This window comes from Hipposideros armiger, unplaced genomic scaffold, assembly GCF_001890085.2.
Source record: "Hipposideros armiger isolate ML-2016 unplaced genomic scaffold, ASM189008v1 scaffold_585, whole genome shotgun sequence".
In the NCBI taxonomy this organism is placed as follows: domain Eukaryota; kingdom Metazoa; phylum Chordata; class Mammalia; order Chiroptera; family Hipposideridae; genus Hipposideros; species Hipposideros armiger.
In genome coordinates this window covers 770425-786937 of record NW_017731935.1, presented here as the reverse complement: position 1 = coordinate 786937, position 16513 = coordinate 770425, and the positions used below count along the sequence as shown (strand labels likewise).

General features: G+C 62.2%; 1 protein-coding gene across 10 annotated transcripts in view; it reads right to left on the bottom strand.

Moving 5' to 3' along the window:
• Positions 1 to 16513, bottom strand: part of SLC12A7 (solute carrier family 12 member 7) — a 50522-nt gene that overhangs the window by 2073 nt on the left and 31936 nt on the right. For 9 of the 10 annotated variants that reach the window (XM_019624362.1, XM_019624360.1, XM_019624366.1 and 6 more), the window contains exons 10-24: positions 15132 to 15230; positions 14452 to 14509; positions 13747 to 13921; positions 12638 to 12756; positions 12462 to 12560; positions 12168 to 12287; positions 11285 to 11389; positions 10564 to 10732; positions 8503 to 8698; positions 8042 to 8211; positions 7824 to 7955; positions 5247 to 5354; positions 3849 to 4027; positions 3235 to 3249; positions 456 to 589 (exon numbers count right to left, since the gene is read on the bottom strand). In XM_019624362.1, coding sequence (XP_019479907.1) covers positions 456 to 589; positions 3235 to 3249; positions 3849 to 4027; positions 5247 to 5354; positions 7824 to 7955; positions 8042 to 8211; positions 8503 to 8698; positions 10564 to 10732; positions 11285 to 11389; positions 12168 to 12287; positions 12462 to 12560; positions 12638 to 12756; positions 13747 to 13921; positions 14452 to 14509; positions 15132 to 15230 — 1878 coding nt within the window. The remainder of the gene's footprint in view (positions 1 to 455; positions 590 to 3234; positions 3250 to 3848; positions 4028 to 5246; positions 5355 to 7823; positions 7956 to 8041; positions 8212 to 8502; positions 8699 to 10563; positions 10733 to 11284; positions 11390 to 12167; positions 12288 to 12461; positions 12561 to 12637; positions 12757 to 13746; positions 13922 to 14451; positions 14510 to 15131; positions 15231 to 16513) is intronic. The other variant, XM_019624361.1, reaches the window with a different exon arrangement.

Sequence of the window (16513 nt, the reverse complement as noted above, 5' to 3'; positions counted from 1 at the left end):
CCTGGCTACACACTGCTGGGCAGCCGGGAGCCTGTGTGGGGACCCGCCCCAGGCATCGTGGGACGCACATCTGGGGACTGGGAGCCCATTTAGGGACACGGCTGACCTGTGAACTCTGAGGTCACGCCTGGCATGTGTGACCTGAGGTCACAGCCTCGCTCCATGCTGGTACACCCTGACCCACCAGGAGGGGCCTCGGGCCCCCTGTGGGGACACAGGCTTGATGAACAGAAAGGCGTTTAAGGGGCGCTGAGAAGGCTCTGGGCGGACCCTCGGCAGATGCCCCATGGACCTGGCCTCCCCAGGCTGGGCTGGTCCCAGGGATGGAGTCACCACACACACGTGCCCCACGGGCCGCAGGAAAATGCCAGGACAGGAGTCGGCAAGGTGGGTGGGTGTTCAGAGCCCAGCGCCCACGTCACCTGCCCCCCAGGGCAGCGCCCAGGAAAGGATACAGTTCTCGTCCCCTTGCCGGTTTCTGGGGGGCCCGGGCATGTTCAGCAGGACCAGCTGGGCGTCCTGGGACTTGTTCAGGACAACCCCGTTGAGCTTCACGGCCGTGTGCATCCTCCGGACATTCGACTGGTTCCTGCGGGGAGAGATGGCCACTCTGCACCCCCGACCATGAGGCTGGGCCCCAGGCAGGGTCTGAACCCCACCCTGCCCACTTCACCCCACTACACAGGGCTGGGGGGAAACGAATCCAGGTTCTCATGGACTCGTCACCCCAAAGGCCCCACGGGGGTGACCCCACGGGACAATCGTGATGGGAACCGACGGCACTTATTAGCAACGAGGGCTGCAGCCTCCAAACGCTTCACATGAGCATCACTAAAGCTTCTAGTCTACGAGCAGCTGTCCACACAGGCGGAAACGCGGGCTTTGGCGGTGAGCTCGCAGTCCGGGCACAAAAAAGTGCTCCCACGACCACGGGCTGAGCTGCTTCCCCCCCGGAATCCGGTGCCGCGGCTGGACCCCGCCTGCAGTGGGTCCACTAAGCCCAGTGCACACGGCAGCCGCTCGCTCACACAGGACGGGGTTCTGAGGAGACCCCAGAGACGGTGAGGAAGGACCCAGGCCCCTCCGACGGGCTCCCACCACCTTGCGGTCCTGCGACAGAGCCAGAGATCCTGGCCGAGGCGCGGCCACCAAGGGGCCACCTAGCTCTCGGCCCTCCCAGACGCCGGGATCTCAGCTGGGACTGAAAGTCAAGAGCTTGCCGCGCTCCAAGACCCAGACCGTGTCCCACCTGGTTCTCCACGCTGCTGACTTCCCCAGTATCCAGGCAGCCCAGGTCTAGCAGTGGCCCCTGAGGGAGGGACCCGGCCAAGCAGGATTGGGGAGACTGAGAGCCAGGCACTCGGGAACCTGCAGGACCCCACGGGTCCCATCTCGGGAACTGTGTTCCAGGAAGCACCCCGGAGGCAGAGGCCTAGCAGCCCCGCCGGCCTCACAGCACGTGCGTCTCCCGGGGCAGCCCTCCCACAAGGCCCCCGTGCCCGAAATGAGAGGGACGGGCAGACGGAGGCCAGGCACAAGGGCTCGGAGAAAGGCCTGCAGGACAGATGCCCAGGCCACGCCCTGTGGTCAATGCCACCCTTAAGACAAATAAATCTGGTAACAGCCACCAATTACCAGAAGGAAACAGGGACCCTTTCTTTTCTCCCTCCGATTCTGCCTGATAAAATTAGAGATTGGGTCTCTGTCTGTGGCACAACCAGGGTCTTTCGCCCTGAACCATGAATGAGCTGCCTGGAGAGACAGACCACCATCACAGTGCGCCCGGACGGCAGCAGCTCCAGAATGCGTGTGAGGAGGTGCCGACGGGTCTCGTAGGATGAAGCGTTTGAGAGCACACATCATCTTGCAATCGGATGTCTGGGTCTGCAAGGGCCATGGTTCCAGGGCCACGAGCCCCCGTGGGGGTCAGAGGCGCCGACAGGGCCAGTGGCCCGCCTGTCCCCAGGTGGCCATGAATCAGACAGAACTCTGCTGCACGGAGAAGGGCTTCTCCACAGGCTCTCGAGGCTGGGAGAATGGGGCCACTGGGGACAGAGGACACAGAGCAAGACGTGCACAACACACCCGAGGGACACCACGGGAGGTCACACACGTGTCAGGTGTGGGCTGACCACCCCACCTTCCAGAAGCTTCCCCAGCCGAGCCCCGAGGAGAGCAGATGGGAGGAGGCCCCGGGCAACGTCCGTCTGCTTAGCTCAGTGCATGAGACAGCCTCTTCCCGGGCCACTTCCTTCTGGTCTCCGGCCTGCAGGGGTCCAAACCCGACCCTGCTCAGCTCAGGGGGCAGGGCTCCAGGTGCGTGGAGCCCACATGGGCCGCGTGGGGGCGGGGTGTCTTGGGGGCCATGGTTCAACAGTGTTTTAGGGAGAAGCCCTATTCCTGCATCTACATGTTTGTGTTTTTCTTTAGTTTACAGGTTTTATGGGGAGGGGACTTTTAAATGTGTAGAAAAACAGCAGAAAGTAGAGAAAGGGCCCCACGTGCCCCTCCCCCCAGCAGTCTCCTGATAAGTCCGCCCGTTTGCTCCCTCGATGGACAGCACTGTCCCGTTGTCCTCAGTGTGTGACTAAATCAGGCTCAGGCGCCAAAAAAGGAAGTGCAGCCGCTGGCCCCAGGGCTCCGCTGTGGACGCTGCCCTGGGCTGGGGGGCAGAGGGAGGGACAGACGGACCGACGGCAACCTGAGGGGGCCCGCGCCCCGCCGGCCGGCCTGGTCCTCGCCCCTGGCCCCTGGCCCCTGGCCATGGAACTAAGCGCCCTACTGACCACGCACAGAATTCATCCACATCCCCCTTCACACAGAGGTTAGAGGACAGCCGTGTCCTCAGGCCGGGGGACACAGAGATGCTGGCCCCGCAGGACTGAGATTTTCCATCAGAACACCTCGACTGAGGGATGTGGAGGAATCATCCAGCCGCGATGGAAGCACACGCTCTCCGGTCAGAGCGGCCCAGGGCCAGCGCCCGATCTCTGCTCTCACGCAGCGTTTAGAGAATGAACCTCGCGGATGCGCCGTGAGCCGCTCTGAACCCAGGGGAGCAAACTAAAGAGCAAGTTACTGAGAGCCACAGCAGCGCGGACGAGCTCCGCCTGCACACGGACACGCATGCACCATGGGACACGTGCACACGCGGCCATGCACACGCGCACCCCGAGGGGCCGGGCAGCGCGGCAAGCAGGCTAAGAGGCGTCTTAAACCCCACAAGTGACTTACAGATTTCCCCATTCTCTACAGGGGAGAAAAAACACAAAAGCATGTTACTTCGGCGACCGCGACGCCCACTCCCCCCGCCCGCTTCTGGCTACCCCTTCCTGGGCTGCCTTGATCCTTGCCTGCGAGGGGGCCTCATCCCAGGGGCCCCAGAAAGCCCCCAGGTCCTTCCCGACAACCCAGGCTTTAGGGTCTGGGTCACTGAAGACCCCAGGAGAAGCCACCCTGCTGTCCTATCCCAGGACCCCTTCCCGGGAGCAGGCACGCCGGGCTCTCCATGGGCACCTCGGCTCAACCCCATGGATGGAAGCCAAGGCAGGGGGACAGGCTCCGACGGGCAGCCTGCACCCCCAGCAGGGCCAAGCTGGGAGTCCCAATCCACCTAGAAGCCCTAACGTCTGGCTGCTGTGAGACCCACCAAGAACTCAGACAGGCCGGCTTCACGACGGACACTGCCGGGCCCCGGCTAACTGGCCCTGAAAGCAGAGTGTGGCCCTTGGGCTGGTCCCCCGCCCCCCCAGGCCTGCCGGCCTGCGGCTGTGTGTCCGCTGACAGGCAGGGGGGTCGGGTCAGTACAGCCAGGACCCGCCACCCAGGCCCCGCAGGCCGCCACTCACGGCTTCAGGCTGAAGAGGTCTTTGAACCCAGACATGCCGGTGTCTTTGTTCTTATACTTCTCAGCGATCAACTTCTCCTTCGTCCAGGTCATCTGCACCTTGTCTGGTGTGGGCGGGGCTTGGGTCCTGGCCGTCACCACAGAATGGGACGCGGTGTTCCGGTCGTGGATGAGCTGAGCCTGGCGGGAGGGGAGGGCAGCGACGGGGCTCAGCGTGGCAGGTCTGCAAGCTCCCCCACGGAGGCGGAGAAGACACCGGCCCTCGGGACCGGGAGGGCTTCGCAACCAACCGGACCTGGGGATCCCTGAGCAGCCTCTCATTTGGGGCCCAGTGTCACCCCCACCCCCGGCCAGTCGCCCTTCCTCTTGGGCTTCCAGACCAAACGCATCACTTCCTTCTGTCTCCTCCTGCCCTGCCTCTGAAAGCCACTGAGAAAAGACCCAGGACTCCATGTTGACTCAAGGGGACATCCATCCCTCCCTTCCCTCCCTCCACCCATCATCCATCCCTCCATCCCTCCATCCACCCATCATCTGTCCATCCCTCCACCCATCATCCATCCCTCCATCCCTCCATCCACCCATCATCTGTCCATCCCTCCACCCATCCATCCCTCCATCCATCCACCCATCATCTGTCCATCCCTCCATCCATCCCCCACCCATCATCCATCCCTCCCTCCATCCACGCATCCACCCTTGCTGTCATCGTTCATTCATTCCCTCATCCATCCTTCCTTTCATCCATTCATCACCTCACTCATCCACCCACCCACCCCGCATCTACTTATCCACCAACAGCAGAGGGCCCACCAGGGAGGCCATGTTTGGGGTGGGCAGTAGGTACCATGGAGTTTGGGGACGGGTGTGGGACGAGGGAGACAGTGTTACACAAAGCACCCGGGAAGCCTGTGTGCAAAGGCGCGACCGACGGCCAGAGGCAGACGGGGGGCTGTGGGGCTGAGCGGGCTCAGGGCGGGGCTGTGCGGGGCTGCCGGCCGTGTGAGGTCAGGCACGGAGCCCGGGGAGGGGTAACACGTTGGCTCTTAAGAGACTCTGTGACGCGTGTTGCAGGACGGAAGGGGCAGGTGGTGGCCAGTTAGGTTGCCATGGGGTTCGGGCAGGAGTGACGTAAGAGAAGGGGGCTGTGCACAGCGGGGACAGCTCTGAATAGTCGGCACGTGGAGACTGGGTGACACAGCCCCGCCCGGCCTCGACGTGGCCCAGAGACTGGTGAGGGCAGTGACCGTGGGGAGAGGAGGCAGAGGCAGGCGGCCAACCAGGACTGTCGTGACCGGCTCAAAGTGACGACACACCCCGGTCCCAGCAGCCCCCGGGGCTGGGGAGCAGAGGGTCCTGCGCCATCATCTGCCGAGGGGCGCAGGCACCCCGCACGCACCTCCCGCTCCCGCTCCGTCTTGGACAGCTGCATCTGCTTCACCATCTGGGACCTCTGCTCCATCAGCAGCGTCTTCTCGTACGTGAACGCGGAAATGTCGCTCTCCACCTGGAGGTTGCAGGGCGGAGGTCAGTCAGCATGCGCACAGCGGCGCGTTTTCACCACATCACCTGTTTCACTCTGTGGCTGGGCTGCCGGGCTCCCCCCTCTGCGGGTTCCGAGCCCCCGTCCCGGGAGGGCTGAGTGTGTGTGCACGCGTGTGAGCACGTGTCATCCTGTGTGCGTGTACATGAGTGGGTATGAGCACATATGTGGGTGAGCATGTGTGTGCAGCAGCCCTCACAACTGAACGCGCCCTCCCCTCTCCACCCGCTACCCTCCCCATCCCCCCAGCCCTCCCCTCTCCGCCCGCCGCCCTCCCTAGGACCCACGTTCACTAACACACAAGCCGCCGTGAGAAGGAAAACCAACTCCAACAGATGAACCGGCGCACACTGTGTCCAGGGCTCTGGCCAGGGCACTGCCCGGCTGCGGCCACGAGTGCACGGCCCAGTGCGAGGGACACACTCACAAGTAAAAGGAGTCATTTTCTGTGCCCAGGAGAGCTGTGGGCACAGTGCAGGGGAAATCTGTGAACCCACTGACCCGAGCTCAGTCCTCTGCTGCCCCAGCCTGTCCCTCAGTGGGCGACACGGGGTCCATGACCCCTGCGTACGCCCCTCAGCCCTGGGGAACACCGCCCGCAGGACCTCCGTGGGGCTCCGTGCCTGCCCAGCAGGGCCCTGGGAGCTGGGCGTCACTCCCTGACACTTTCTCGTGAGTCACTGGGTGGGGAAATTAACTTTAACGTATTATTTCTGTATCAGCCCACTCTACTAAATTTCACTGAATAAAATGTTTATTTCCTTGGGTTTTCCAGGTACTTAAATCATACCACACCAGCATCCGGGAGGCAAGACCCTTGCGGGCAGCCGGCCGCGGACAGCCGGGACGTGCTGACCCTCACTCAGCGAGCTGGTTTTGGCTCAGGCGCTCTGGGTCCATTCACTAAAAGTCCCTTCATTCTTACTTCCCTGGTGACATCTCCTCATTTTAGAGAAAAATCAGCAAAGCCACCAAGCTCACTCCTGACGGGGCTTTTCCCAGCCTTACCGGCCGGAAACACCTTCCTTGTCAGTGGCCCTGATTCTTTATGGTTAAATTTTAGCGTCTGGCCATCGGCCTCCCCTCGCCTCCATTTCCACACGCGCCCCGCCCACGGCGCTCAGGCTCCCTGTGGGCCGCTGCCTCCCGAGGACCCCGGACCCCTGAGCGTGGGGGCTGAGGGTGACGCCTGGCCCCCCGCGCTGTGAGGCCACGTGATAGCATCTTGCACGTTTCTGTCCTGCGGTGCCCTGGAGGGGGAGGCCAGCCCGGAGAAGACGCCCGAAACAGGAGTAGGGGGCACCCTGCCCGCCCCGGACAGAAGGACCTAACTCGGCTGAGGTCTCCTGCTCAGGACGTGCCTCCTCCGACAGGCGGGCCAGCAGGGTGGCTGAGGGCAGGGGCAGGCCCGCTCCCTTAGGGACACCATTATGTCCCTAATGCCAGACGCTTTCCACTTAAACCTAATCAGCAATCATGACTGAAGTCAAGCAGGGCTGTAGATTTTAACAACGTTATTGTTAAATAAATGCCATCAGCTACCCACTTGGAAAACTGAGTAAAACCAGTGGCTTTGAAATATAATAACTAATTACTGCAAAACTGTGACACCAACTCCATACGTCCTCAAATGGGGCAAGACCATTGCACCCTGATTCGGTTTGGCTTCAGATAATTTAAAATTATATGAGGTTCCTGAACACGGACAGCAAAAGCCAACGGATGGTTACAGGACGGGGGACAGCAAAAGGGACGCGGGAGCCACCGGAAGATGTCCCCGCAGCCAAAGCCGGCAGCGTGAGCAACACAATGAAGCGTGTGGTGAACTCAACGTGCAAAGGAGTGTGAGGCACACACACAGATGCAGCGACACACACGGAGATCCCGGCAGCTCAGTCGCCCTCCTGCACCCTGTGGACCCAGGGACGCGTCTCCAGACCACAGTCTGGGGAAGAAACCACTGCCACGTCACAGCAGAGGTGCCTGCGGACACGCCGGACCCCAGGTCCTACGATGCGGAATGTCACGTCCCCCTTACAAGACACACCAGGGACAGCGTGCCCCCTCTGGGGTCCTCCTCCCATAAACCAAGTCCAGTCCGCCACGAGAAAACCATCAGACAAACCTCATCTGGGGGACATTCTACCCAATACCTGACCCCTCTAAACTGTCAAGGTCATGAAGAAAGAGAAACCAGCACAGCCCAGAGAAGTACAGCAATGGGTCCCGAGACAGGGCGTCGGGAACGGCGTGTGTGTGCTGAAGAGGGAGCCTGTGGGCGGTGACCAGCAGGGCCACCCTCGTGTGGCAGCCGTGCCGAGTGCAGGGCCAGCACGGGACGGCGGGAGCCGGCTCCGCCTGCACACGCCCCGCGGGTCCCGATGACACCGGACTGAGACAAGCGGCCAGCGGCGCGCCGGCCGGAGCCCTCACCATCTCCACCACCTCCACCTCGGCGCTGATCCGGAGGTGGTACAGGAACGTCTGCAGGTCCTTCTTCATCTGGATGCTGTTGTCGTCCACCTGGGCCACCGTGAAGATGCGCATCCGGCACTTCCGCCACACCTGGGGGGGGGGCACCCTCAGTGAGGTCCTAGGGCCGCTCGCAGGGCCTCCGCCCCCGGGTGCCCCCCCGTACCCCCCCCGCCCACCTTGTGCTGCAGCAGCAGGAAAGGCAGCAGCATGAGCAGGCCCCCGTCGTGCACGATCCACCACACGTCGATGTTCCCGTCGCTGAAGCGCTCCTGGTTTTGTGGAAACAGGTCCACGTTTTTGGCCACCAGCAGAGCCTGCTGGGCCTCCGTGGTGTCACGGACGGTGTCTGGGGGAAGAAAGCACGTGGGTCAGCCCGTGCGAGAGGGTCCCCACCGAGCCCCCACCGGGGGGAGGGGGTGCCCAGGGCAGCCCTCGCTCCATCCGCAACTCCACGGGCGGCACAGGGCACCTCCACAGGGATGGCAAAACCGGGGGACATGGCGGTGTGTGTGTGTGTGGGGGGGGGGTCAAGGCTTTGAAATGGTCATTGGCTTTTTAGGTGAGACGGCATGGCTGGGCCCCTACGGCGTCGGGGAGCAGCTCAGGCTGGAGACCACCTGCGGGAGATGCTGCCCACCGACAAAGTTCCTCCAGGAGGAGGGGTTGTCCTCTTCCTTCCAGGACTCGGGCCAGGCCATGAGCACCGTGTTGTGTTTCATGCCCCCCAGGCCGGCCGACTGGATCAGGTGGGACATGCCGTCCCGCAGGTTGGAGGACACCACCAGCTGGCAGAAGCCCTTGGTCTTCTCAGCGCCCATCAGGGACCGGATGTTCTGCAGAGAGGCCGGGGGTCAGTGCCACAGCTCCCGCGGAGCAACCGGGAGCAGGCGCACCAGCCCCATCCAACCACCCACCAGAGGGGTGCGGGCGGCACTGGGCGGACCCCACCCTGGCCACCACCGCCTCAGAGGGAGGCCAGAGGCACAGCGCAGGACCTGGCGTGTGCTCTAGGGGACCGCCTGTGCGTGCGTAGGAGACGGGGGACAATCCTCGCTGTGCACACAACTCAACGCTCTACGTTGTCACAAAACCTCCCGTTTCACTGGGACTTTTCAGGGCCTGTGTTAAACACCTGGTTTGTGGAAAACCTCACTAGAACTCCTCAAATGTAACAACTTCTAAGAGAGACTGCGGCACTTCACGGGTTCAGGGACGAAATACGGTCCGTGGCGTGCAGTTTCTGCTGGCTCCGTCCCACACGAGGCGAGGGGAGGCCTGACGCACAGTGACCAAAACGTGCCTTCCATAGAGCACTGCCACGTGTGGGTGGTGGTCTTCTCCGCAGCCACGCTGACCAGAGCAGTGGCCAGGCCCGGGGCCCCCTTTGGGCGGAGCTTGGAGCCACAGAAAAGCATTCCGGGTCCTTACACCAAACAGGACTGCCCACTGGATTTCAAACTCTCTCAGGACGGTGACATGTGGCATGTCTGCCTCCTAGAACGGGACCCTCTGCCCCACATTGCACGTTGGAACACAGATAACCTGTTTTCTGAGCAGGCAGGTCTGTGCACAGAGGAATTCCGCCCCAGGGTGGACTTTACCCACAGTCTCACCAACACCCGGTTCTGATAACATGGAACGTGGGATTTGGGACCTCTGAGCTGCTGGGAGCTGGATGACATTCTGGACTGAGAGCTGGTAATGGGTTGGGACTTGGGAGGGTATTAGGGTGAGATGAACGTATTATGCACATAAGGCAGACGTGGATTTGGGGGCGGCTCGGGGACAGCCTATCGTAGGTTAATGGTGAGCCCAAAACAGACACGTCCACATCCTTATCCTGAGAAACTGCGAACGTGGCCTTATTTGGAAAAAGGCTGTTTGCAGATGGGATTAAGACAAGGATGCGGAGATGGGGAGACTCTTCTGCATCCTCTGGGTGGCCCTGAATCCAGGGACAAGTGTCCTTATAAGAGAAGAGACAGAGATACAAGAGAAGCCATATAAACAGAAGCCATGTAAACAGAGGGTGGATGTGGCTGCCAGCCCAGGGATGCCTGGAGCCCCCAGCAGCTAGAGGACAGGAAGGGTCCTCCCCCAGAGTCTGGGGGATTGGGGGGTGCGACCCTGCACCTTGATTTTGGATTTCTGGCCCCAGAACTGGGAGAGGATAAGCCTCTCGTTGTCGGTCCCCCCGTGTGTGGTCACTGGTTATGGCCACCACAGGACACTCATGCAAAGGCTAGACGACCCGACCCCTCTGCCCCTGCCACCGCCTCAGAGCCTCTGAGCGGGCAAATGGAGGCACAGGGCCCTCAGGCCACCGTGCAGAGACCTGCAACATGGACGGAAACAGCACAGGAGCTGGGCCGTCACGAGGGCTCCAGAGGGACCCGTCCGTGGAGGACTTTTCCAGGGTTGGAACTGAACGGCCCTCGGCACCGGGTTCTACACCTTCCTGGGTGTAACTGGCACCGTCTCTTTAAGGTCTGAGCATCCCATGTTGGTGAAAGGCGGGGGTGTTCTTCAGCACATTTCAAACGCAACGACCCCTCAGGTCGTCTCTGAGATGGGTGATGGCACAGCACACGGCACTGTGTCTGTGGCATCAGACACGGGAGACCTTCGCGTGCGGCCCGAGCAGACACGGCCTGGCCCCCAGCCCTCCGCCTTCTAGCCCAGCCCACGCACCACCCACCTCCTCAGCCTGCTGGGCCTCCGCGTGCTTGTCCAGGTAGGTCCCCTCCAGCACGGAGCCCACGATGGTCAGGCCCTTGCCGGCCTTGAGCTGCGTGGTGAAGGACAGCAGGCGTGGGTGCTTCACACACTGCTCAGCGTCCAAGTTCAACATCACCAGTACCTGGGGCCTGTGTAGGAATCGCAGTTACCACGGCAACTCGTTACAACGCGTCACCAACCGGTGGACAGGGGGACAGGCGAACAGCGGGGCAGGTGAGACAGTTGAACAGGTGGGACAGGTGAACAGCCAGACGCCTCCTGAGGCCCCGCACCCGAGAACCCCGGTGGGCACCTCCCCTCCCTGCCTGGCAACACCTCCAGGTAAACGCAGGATGGAGGCCGAGTGGCTTTCAGTGATCGGATTCCTGTTCCGCAGGGTTAGCCCTGCCCCCACCCCCTCCCCGAAGTGCGAAGAGGGGGCGGCCAGCTGTCACAGCTGTATCTTCCATCAGCAGCAGGACCCGCACTCGGAAAGCTCACCCCTTCCCCGCACCCAGGCCAGGCTGAGAGCTCGGGACTGATGGTCACAGCCGACCACGCCCAGGACTCAGGGAAGGTGCTAGGAGCTCCCGAGACTTTTTTTTTCATGAGGAGGGGTTTCTGTAGATCTGATTTTAGAAACAGACTTCCACGAGTTCCAAGGGTGGAGGTGGGGTTGGGGGCGGGCTGCGGGCACTCACCTCCAGTTCTTGGTGTGGGGGGTGCCGTGCTCAACGCGCAGGAGGGCGTAGCGGGCTGCGTTCAGCGACAGCCCCCTGATCCCGTCTCCCCACTCCTTCTCGGCCCTGCAGAGAAGGGACAGCAGTGAGGCCCTGCCCGCAGCCGCCCGCGTAAGCTTACTCGGGGAGTCTCGCGGGGCTTCTGTGACAGAGCGGGCGTCCAGGCTGCTGAGGGTACGGGGAGGGACCTCCGAGGGGGAGCTGTCTGGAGGACATGGAGATGTGGGGGGGGCCTCTGATGGCCGGGCAGGCAGCGGCCTGGGCAGAGTCGGCTCCGGGAGGCCGGGCCCAGCCAGCACGAGCGGTCATGGCCCCCAGGCCCTCCTTCCAAAGCGCCCGAGAGCTGGGACGAGAGCTGGGGGGGCTTTGTGCAGCCGGTCACGCCCCCACCCCCCAACACCCCAGCACCGGGCCAGAGGCCCCGCCTCCTTCCCCTGGGCAGCCAGGGGAGATGACCCAGGAGGCACCACTGCTGCCCAGTGCGGTCTGACAGTGTGGTTTCTACAAATTTTGAAATCCATCACACATCAGTCCTGTCGTGAGGGGGGTTTCACGTTCCAAAAACGAAAAACATGCTAAGGAACGCTGTCTTTTACATTGAGACGCAAATAAACCTAATGCTAAGTCACAGCAAACGTGGAGTCGGTTGAGAAGAGCTGACATGGCAGCTCCCTGCCTGGTAGGACCAGGGCTGCAGCGGCGATCCTGCCCCCAGCCCGGGGCAGGTGCCCGGAGGTCCCTATGCACCTGTCCCCAGGACAGGGACCCGACCTGCATGCGCCAAGGGCCCTGCCACAGCCTCCAGCTGCCCCAGGGGCCCGGGCCCTGCTGCCCCGGCGCTCACCCGCGGTATTCGATGTACTTGTAGATGCAGCCGGCAATGAGCATGGCACACAGGGCGTAGTACCAGGAGCAGATGAACATCAGCGCCAGGCACAGGCTCATGCCCAGGAAGGAGAGCGTCCTGCGGGAGCGTGTGGTCACGGGCGCGAGAACCCACCTCCCACGCCAGCCGCCCCCACGCCCCCAGCCAGCATCGGGGCAGCTGCGTCCTGAACGGCTCTGCCCCTTAGTGAAAAGCATCCCCTCGGGGCTCGTCCCCAGCCCCTCCCGGTGGCCCCTCCCGGTGGCCCCTCACCAGTGGTAGTACTTGAAGCGCGGGCGCCAGTTGGGGGTGCGCAGCAGGGTCTGCACAGCACACGCCAGGTTCACAAACATGTAGCACATGAGGAAGAACCTGGGGACCCGGCGGCGGCGTCAGAAAAGCTGGGCCAGGTCCCCGGCCCCATCGCCCCTCCGCGCCCGCCCACTCACATGGAGAGGATGGGGGCCACGCTGTCCAGGGAGGCGATGAGGATGCCAGTCTCGCAGATGAGGGCCGTGAGCAGCAGGGCCCACGTGGGCTCCCCGTTGGCCTTTCCGTGGCCGAACACCTGCAGGGAGACGGGCATGGGGGTGGGCGGCCGGCCTGGGAGGTCCAGCCGCGGGGAGTGGCGGGTGCTCCACACACCAGGGCCGACCCCGACGCCACCTTCCCAAGCAGGTGGCCCGCCCTCCTGGCCGGCACGCGCCATCTAGCATGGTCCCTGTGCGGCCAGGGCACCCTCGTGGCCTCGCCTCCCGAGCAGACGGACAGACGCCGTGAGAGGTGAAGAAACGCACATCTGCTGGGATCAGTTTCAGGAAACAAAGGTGAGAAGAGCAGACGCTGGGGCCGTAGTGACATGCCCACCAAGGTCATACCCCAGAGGGTCGAGGCATACAAAGGTCGTTGGGTCCCCAAATTTCAGGTGGTGAGGTCTGACCCCAGCACCTCAGGACACGACCGTGTTCGGAGTTGGGAACTTTAAAGGAGGCCACTAGGGTGGCCCCTGATGCAACATGACCAGTGTCCTTAACAGAAGCGATCAGGACGGACACAGAGGGATGGCCTGTGAGGACATGGGGGAAGCCAGTGTGCACACGCCCAGGAGAGGCCTCAGGAGGGGCCAGCCTGCAAGTCCTGACCTCAGACTTCTGCATCCAGAACAGAGAACTTGTGTTCCTGAGCCACCAGTTCTGTGGCCTTTGCCACGGTGGACCCAGGGCACTGACACGGAAACGGCCTCAGACTCACTCCAGGAAGCTTTAGCCCCAACTGGAAGCAGCAGGGGCCCCGGACACCATGGCCGTCGTCATCGTCACAGCGGGACGGTGCCGGGCACAGTGTCCCACAGGGTGGTGACAGGAGAGATGCCGACCCCCCGGGAAGCGGAGGCCCCCACGTCGCTCCAACAGCCCAGGGTGGAGGTGGGACCATCGTCCTTAACAGTCAGGCTCTGCCTCAGGGCCGTCCCTGGGGACCTGCCGGCACGTTCCTCCCCGAGGGTCCCCGCTCTCAGGAGGGGAGCCGGCCGGGACACGCAGGTGGCCGTCATGCTCACCTGCAGGAAGGGGATGATGCCGTCTCGGGCGATGGCCTGCAGCAGGCGCGGTGCCCCCGTCAGGCTCTGCAGGCCAGCGCCGCAGGTGGAGAAGAAGGAGCCGATGACAATCACCCAGGGGGACGGCCAGGCCAGCGTGCCGATGACGAGGTTCCCCTGCAGGGCCTCCCCGAACCTGCGGGGCAGGAAGCGTGGGCTTTTGAAACGTGAGCTGAAGACCAAAGGTTTCCGCAACTTCTGAGTGGGCGTAATGCTGTCGCCACCCCATGAACAAACAGGTCCTGCCCCCTGAGGGTCCTTTCTCGGGGGCAGGGAAGCCACGGCCCAGCCCAGGGTTCATTCTGCCATGTCACCCACTGTCAGGGACCCCCCGGAGCCCTCATATCCCGAGGGCAAGCGGGATCGGCGAGCAACAGCTCGCTCACTGAGCAGCAGGGCCCACGGGGTTTCCCACGGCCTCTCTCAGGAGCTCCTGCACCCCCAGCTCTGTAGGGGCTCGAGGTGCCATTGTGGTCCCTAGCTCCAGGCTGGAGGAGAGGGGACACCTGGGGCCAAATGGAACCTCAACAAAGGGGCCATGTGGTCTTCCCGCTCCACACGCAAAGCACAAAACCCAAGGTGATCTCATTTCAAAGCTCAAGTCATTTAAGAAAACTAATGCTAACCTCAGAAATTTCTATAAGTTGAAGATGAAAACCGACATACTTATCTCGTAAGATCACGCCTTCAATGCAAGCTCCAAAAAGCACAATGCAGGAGAGGTCTGCGGCTCGCGTCAAGGAAGCAGTGGGCGCTTGTGGGCAGCAGGGCCCTGGTCGCAGGCGGGCCTGGACCCACCCTGGCAGCACCGCCGGGGGTCCTTCAGGTACTGTCCTCACTGCTGAGTCCTGGCTCCACAGAACCGGCCTCGGGTCAGTGAGGACGCGCCGGGCTGCTGCGTGACCACTGCAGGGACCGGGTTGGAGATGCTCACTCGCTTAGAAGGGATGAATCTCAGAGAGAGAAAAGGCTCCCCTGGCATCTCCAGGCCAGTGACACACACAGCTTTGTAAAACTGTGACCAGTGTGTATGTGTGTGACTATCCAGTGATATGCGAGTAGTTGTATGTCACTAACATGTTATATGTTGCACGTGTTGCATGTTGCGGTATACGGTTTATGTACACCACATCCCATAACCAGCTGTGACAGTGGTGCTCCGGTGGCGTGTGCTTTATTTCCTCACATGAGGTTGACATCAGCCCAGGTTTCCCTCGAAGGGACGGATGTTGTAGTCAGAACTCGCCCAGAGCTGCTGAGGGCACAGCCGCGAGCTACATGGGGCTTTGGGGGGCCGTCCTTCCCTAGCACCTGCACCTCTCATGGCCTGACCCCTTCAAGGATACAAATAAAAGACGTGGTCACAATCGCCAGAATGGTGCCTGTGGGGATTGACTTCTGGGCATCCCTGAGGTCCCCAGACCGGTTCGAGCCCGCCATGATACCTGCGGAAACAAACGGGCTGATGACATTACCCAGCAAACCTAGAAAACCCCGTCCCTGTGACCAAGGCCTCCCTGAGTCCGAGTTAGGATGAATGCAGCCAGAGAGCTTGTCCCGGCCATGCTGGAAAGAGACCACGTCTGCATGAGGCCCGTGTCCCCAAGCCGAGCCTCACTGTGCAGCTGTCGGACGGATGCAGCAGGGCATGTGCAGAAAGGTCCCAAGTGTCCTCCAGGCTCTCCACAGGGATAGCCACCCCGCCATCAACTGAATCACAGTCAAGACCAGAATGAGGCTCAGACCAGACACTCGCCGTTGATGCCAAAACCAGAGCTGGCCTCCAGGTGCACCCAGCCCCTACCTCACTCCCCTCTGGGATCCGGGTTAACCCACGTGGCCGGGTCCCCTGTGGGATCCAGGTTAACCCACGTGACTGGGGTCAGGGACTCCCAGGACAACAACGCCAAATGCCAACTTCCTCACAAGGCCAGGTCTGGGTCAGCATTATAAAAACATGAGCCTAAAGTAACTCGGGGCCTCCCCACATCAACTCCGCGCTGGGCTCAATCTCCTGCACGCAGGTGAAAGTCACCGCCTACGCCCTCGAGAGTCACTGCATTTGGTACATAAAGTACAACTGATTCCAATTGGACTCAAAGAAACGCCAACCAATGGCAGGTCCGCCCAGCGCCCCGTGAGCCATTCTAGGTGACCTGACATGCCAAAGTGCTCAGAAAGGTGGTGGGGGTGGTGGGTGGGTGACACAGCCCAAGGACATGGTGCCACCGGGAGCTGGGACCACCTGCTTCCAGAGGATGTCTTCGCCCCCCACACTAGCTCTCATCCCAGGACACACCCCACACTAGCAGGTGGGGGTGGAGTACAGGACAAAGACGCCCGGGGGCCAGAGCCACACCCCACCCATGCCGGCCAAGGCGAGTCAGTGACCCCACCTTTGAGGGGAGACTAAAGGGAAACACACTCGCCAGCACCTCCCGCGCCTTGCCTCTAAACTGGGCTTCAGGAAAAGATGAGACGGTATGAGGGGGGTGAGTGCAGGCAGGCTCCCAAGGGGGCCAGGGGCTGACCTGGGCAGGGGCCAGAGGGACACACACGCCAGGCCAGCTGGGGGCTGGGGGCTCCTGATTTGCAGGGGGCAGGCTGAGGGGTGTCCCAGTGGGAGGTGGCCTCCAGGAGCAGTGTTGTGTATGCATATGTGCGAACCGGTGTGTGTGTGTGTGTGTGTGTGTGTGTGTGTGTGTGTGTGTGTGTGTGTGTGTGTGTG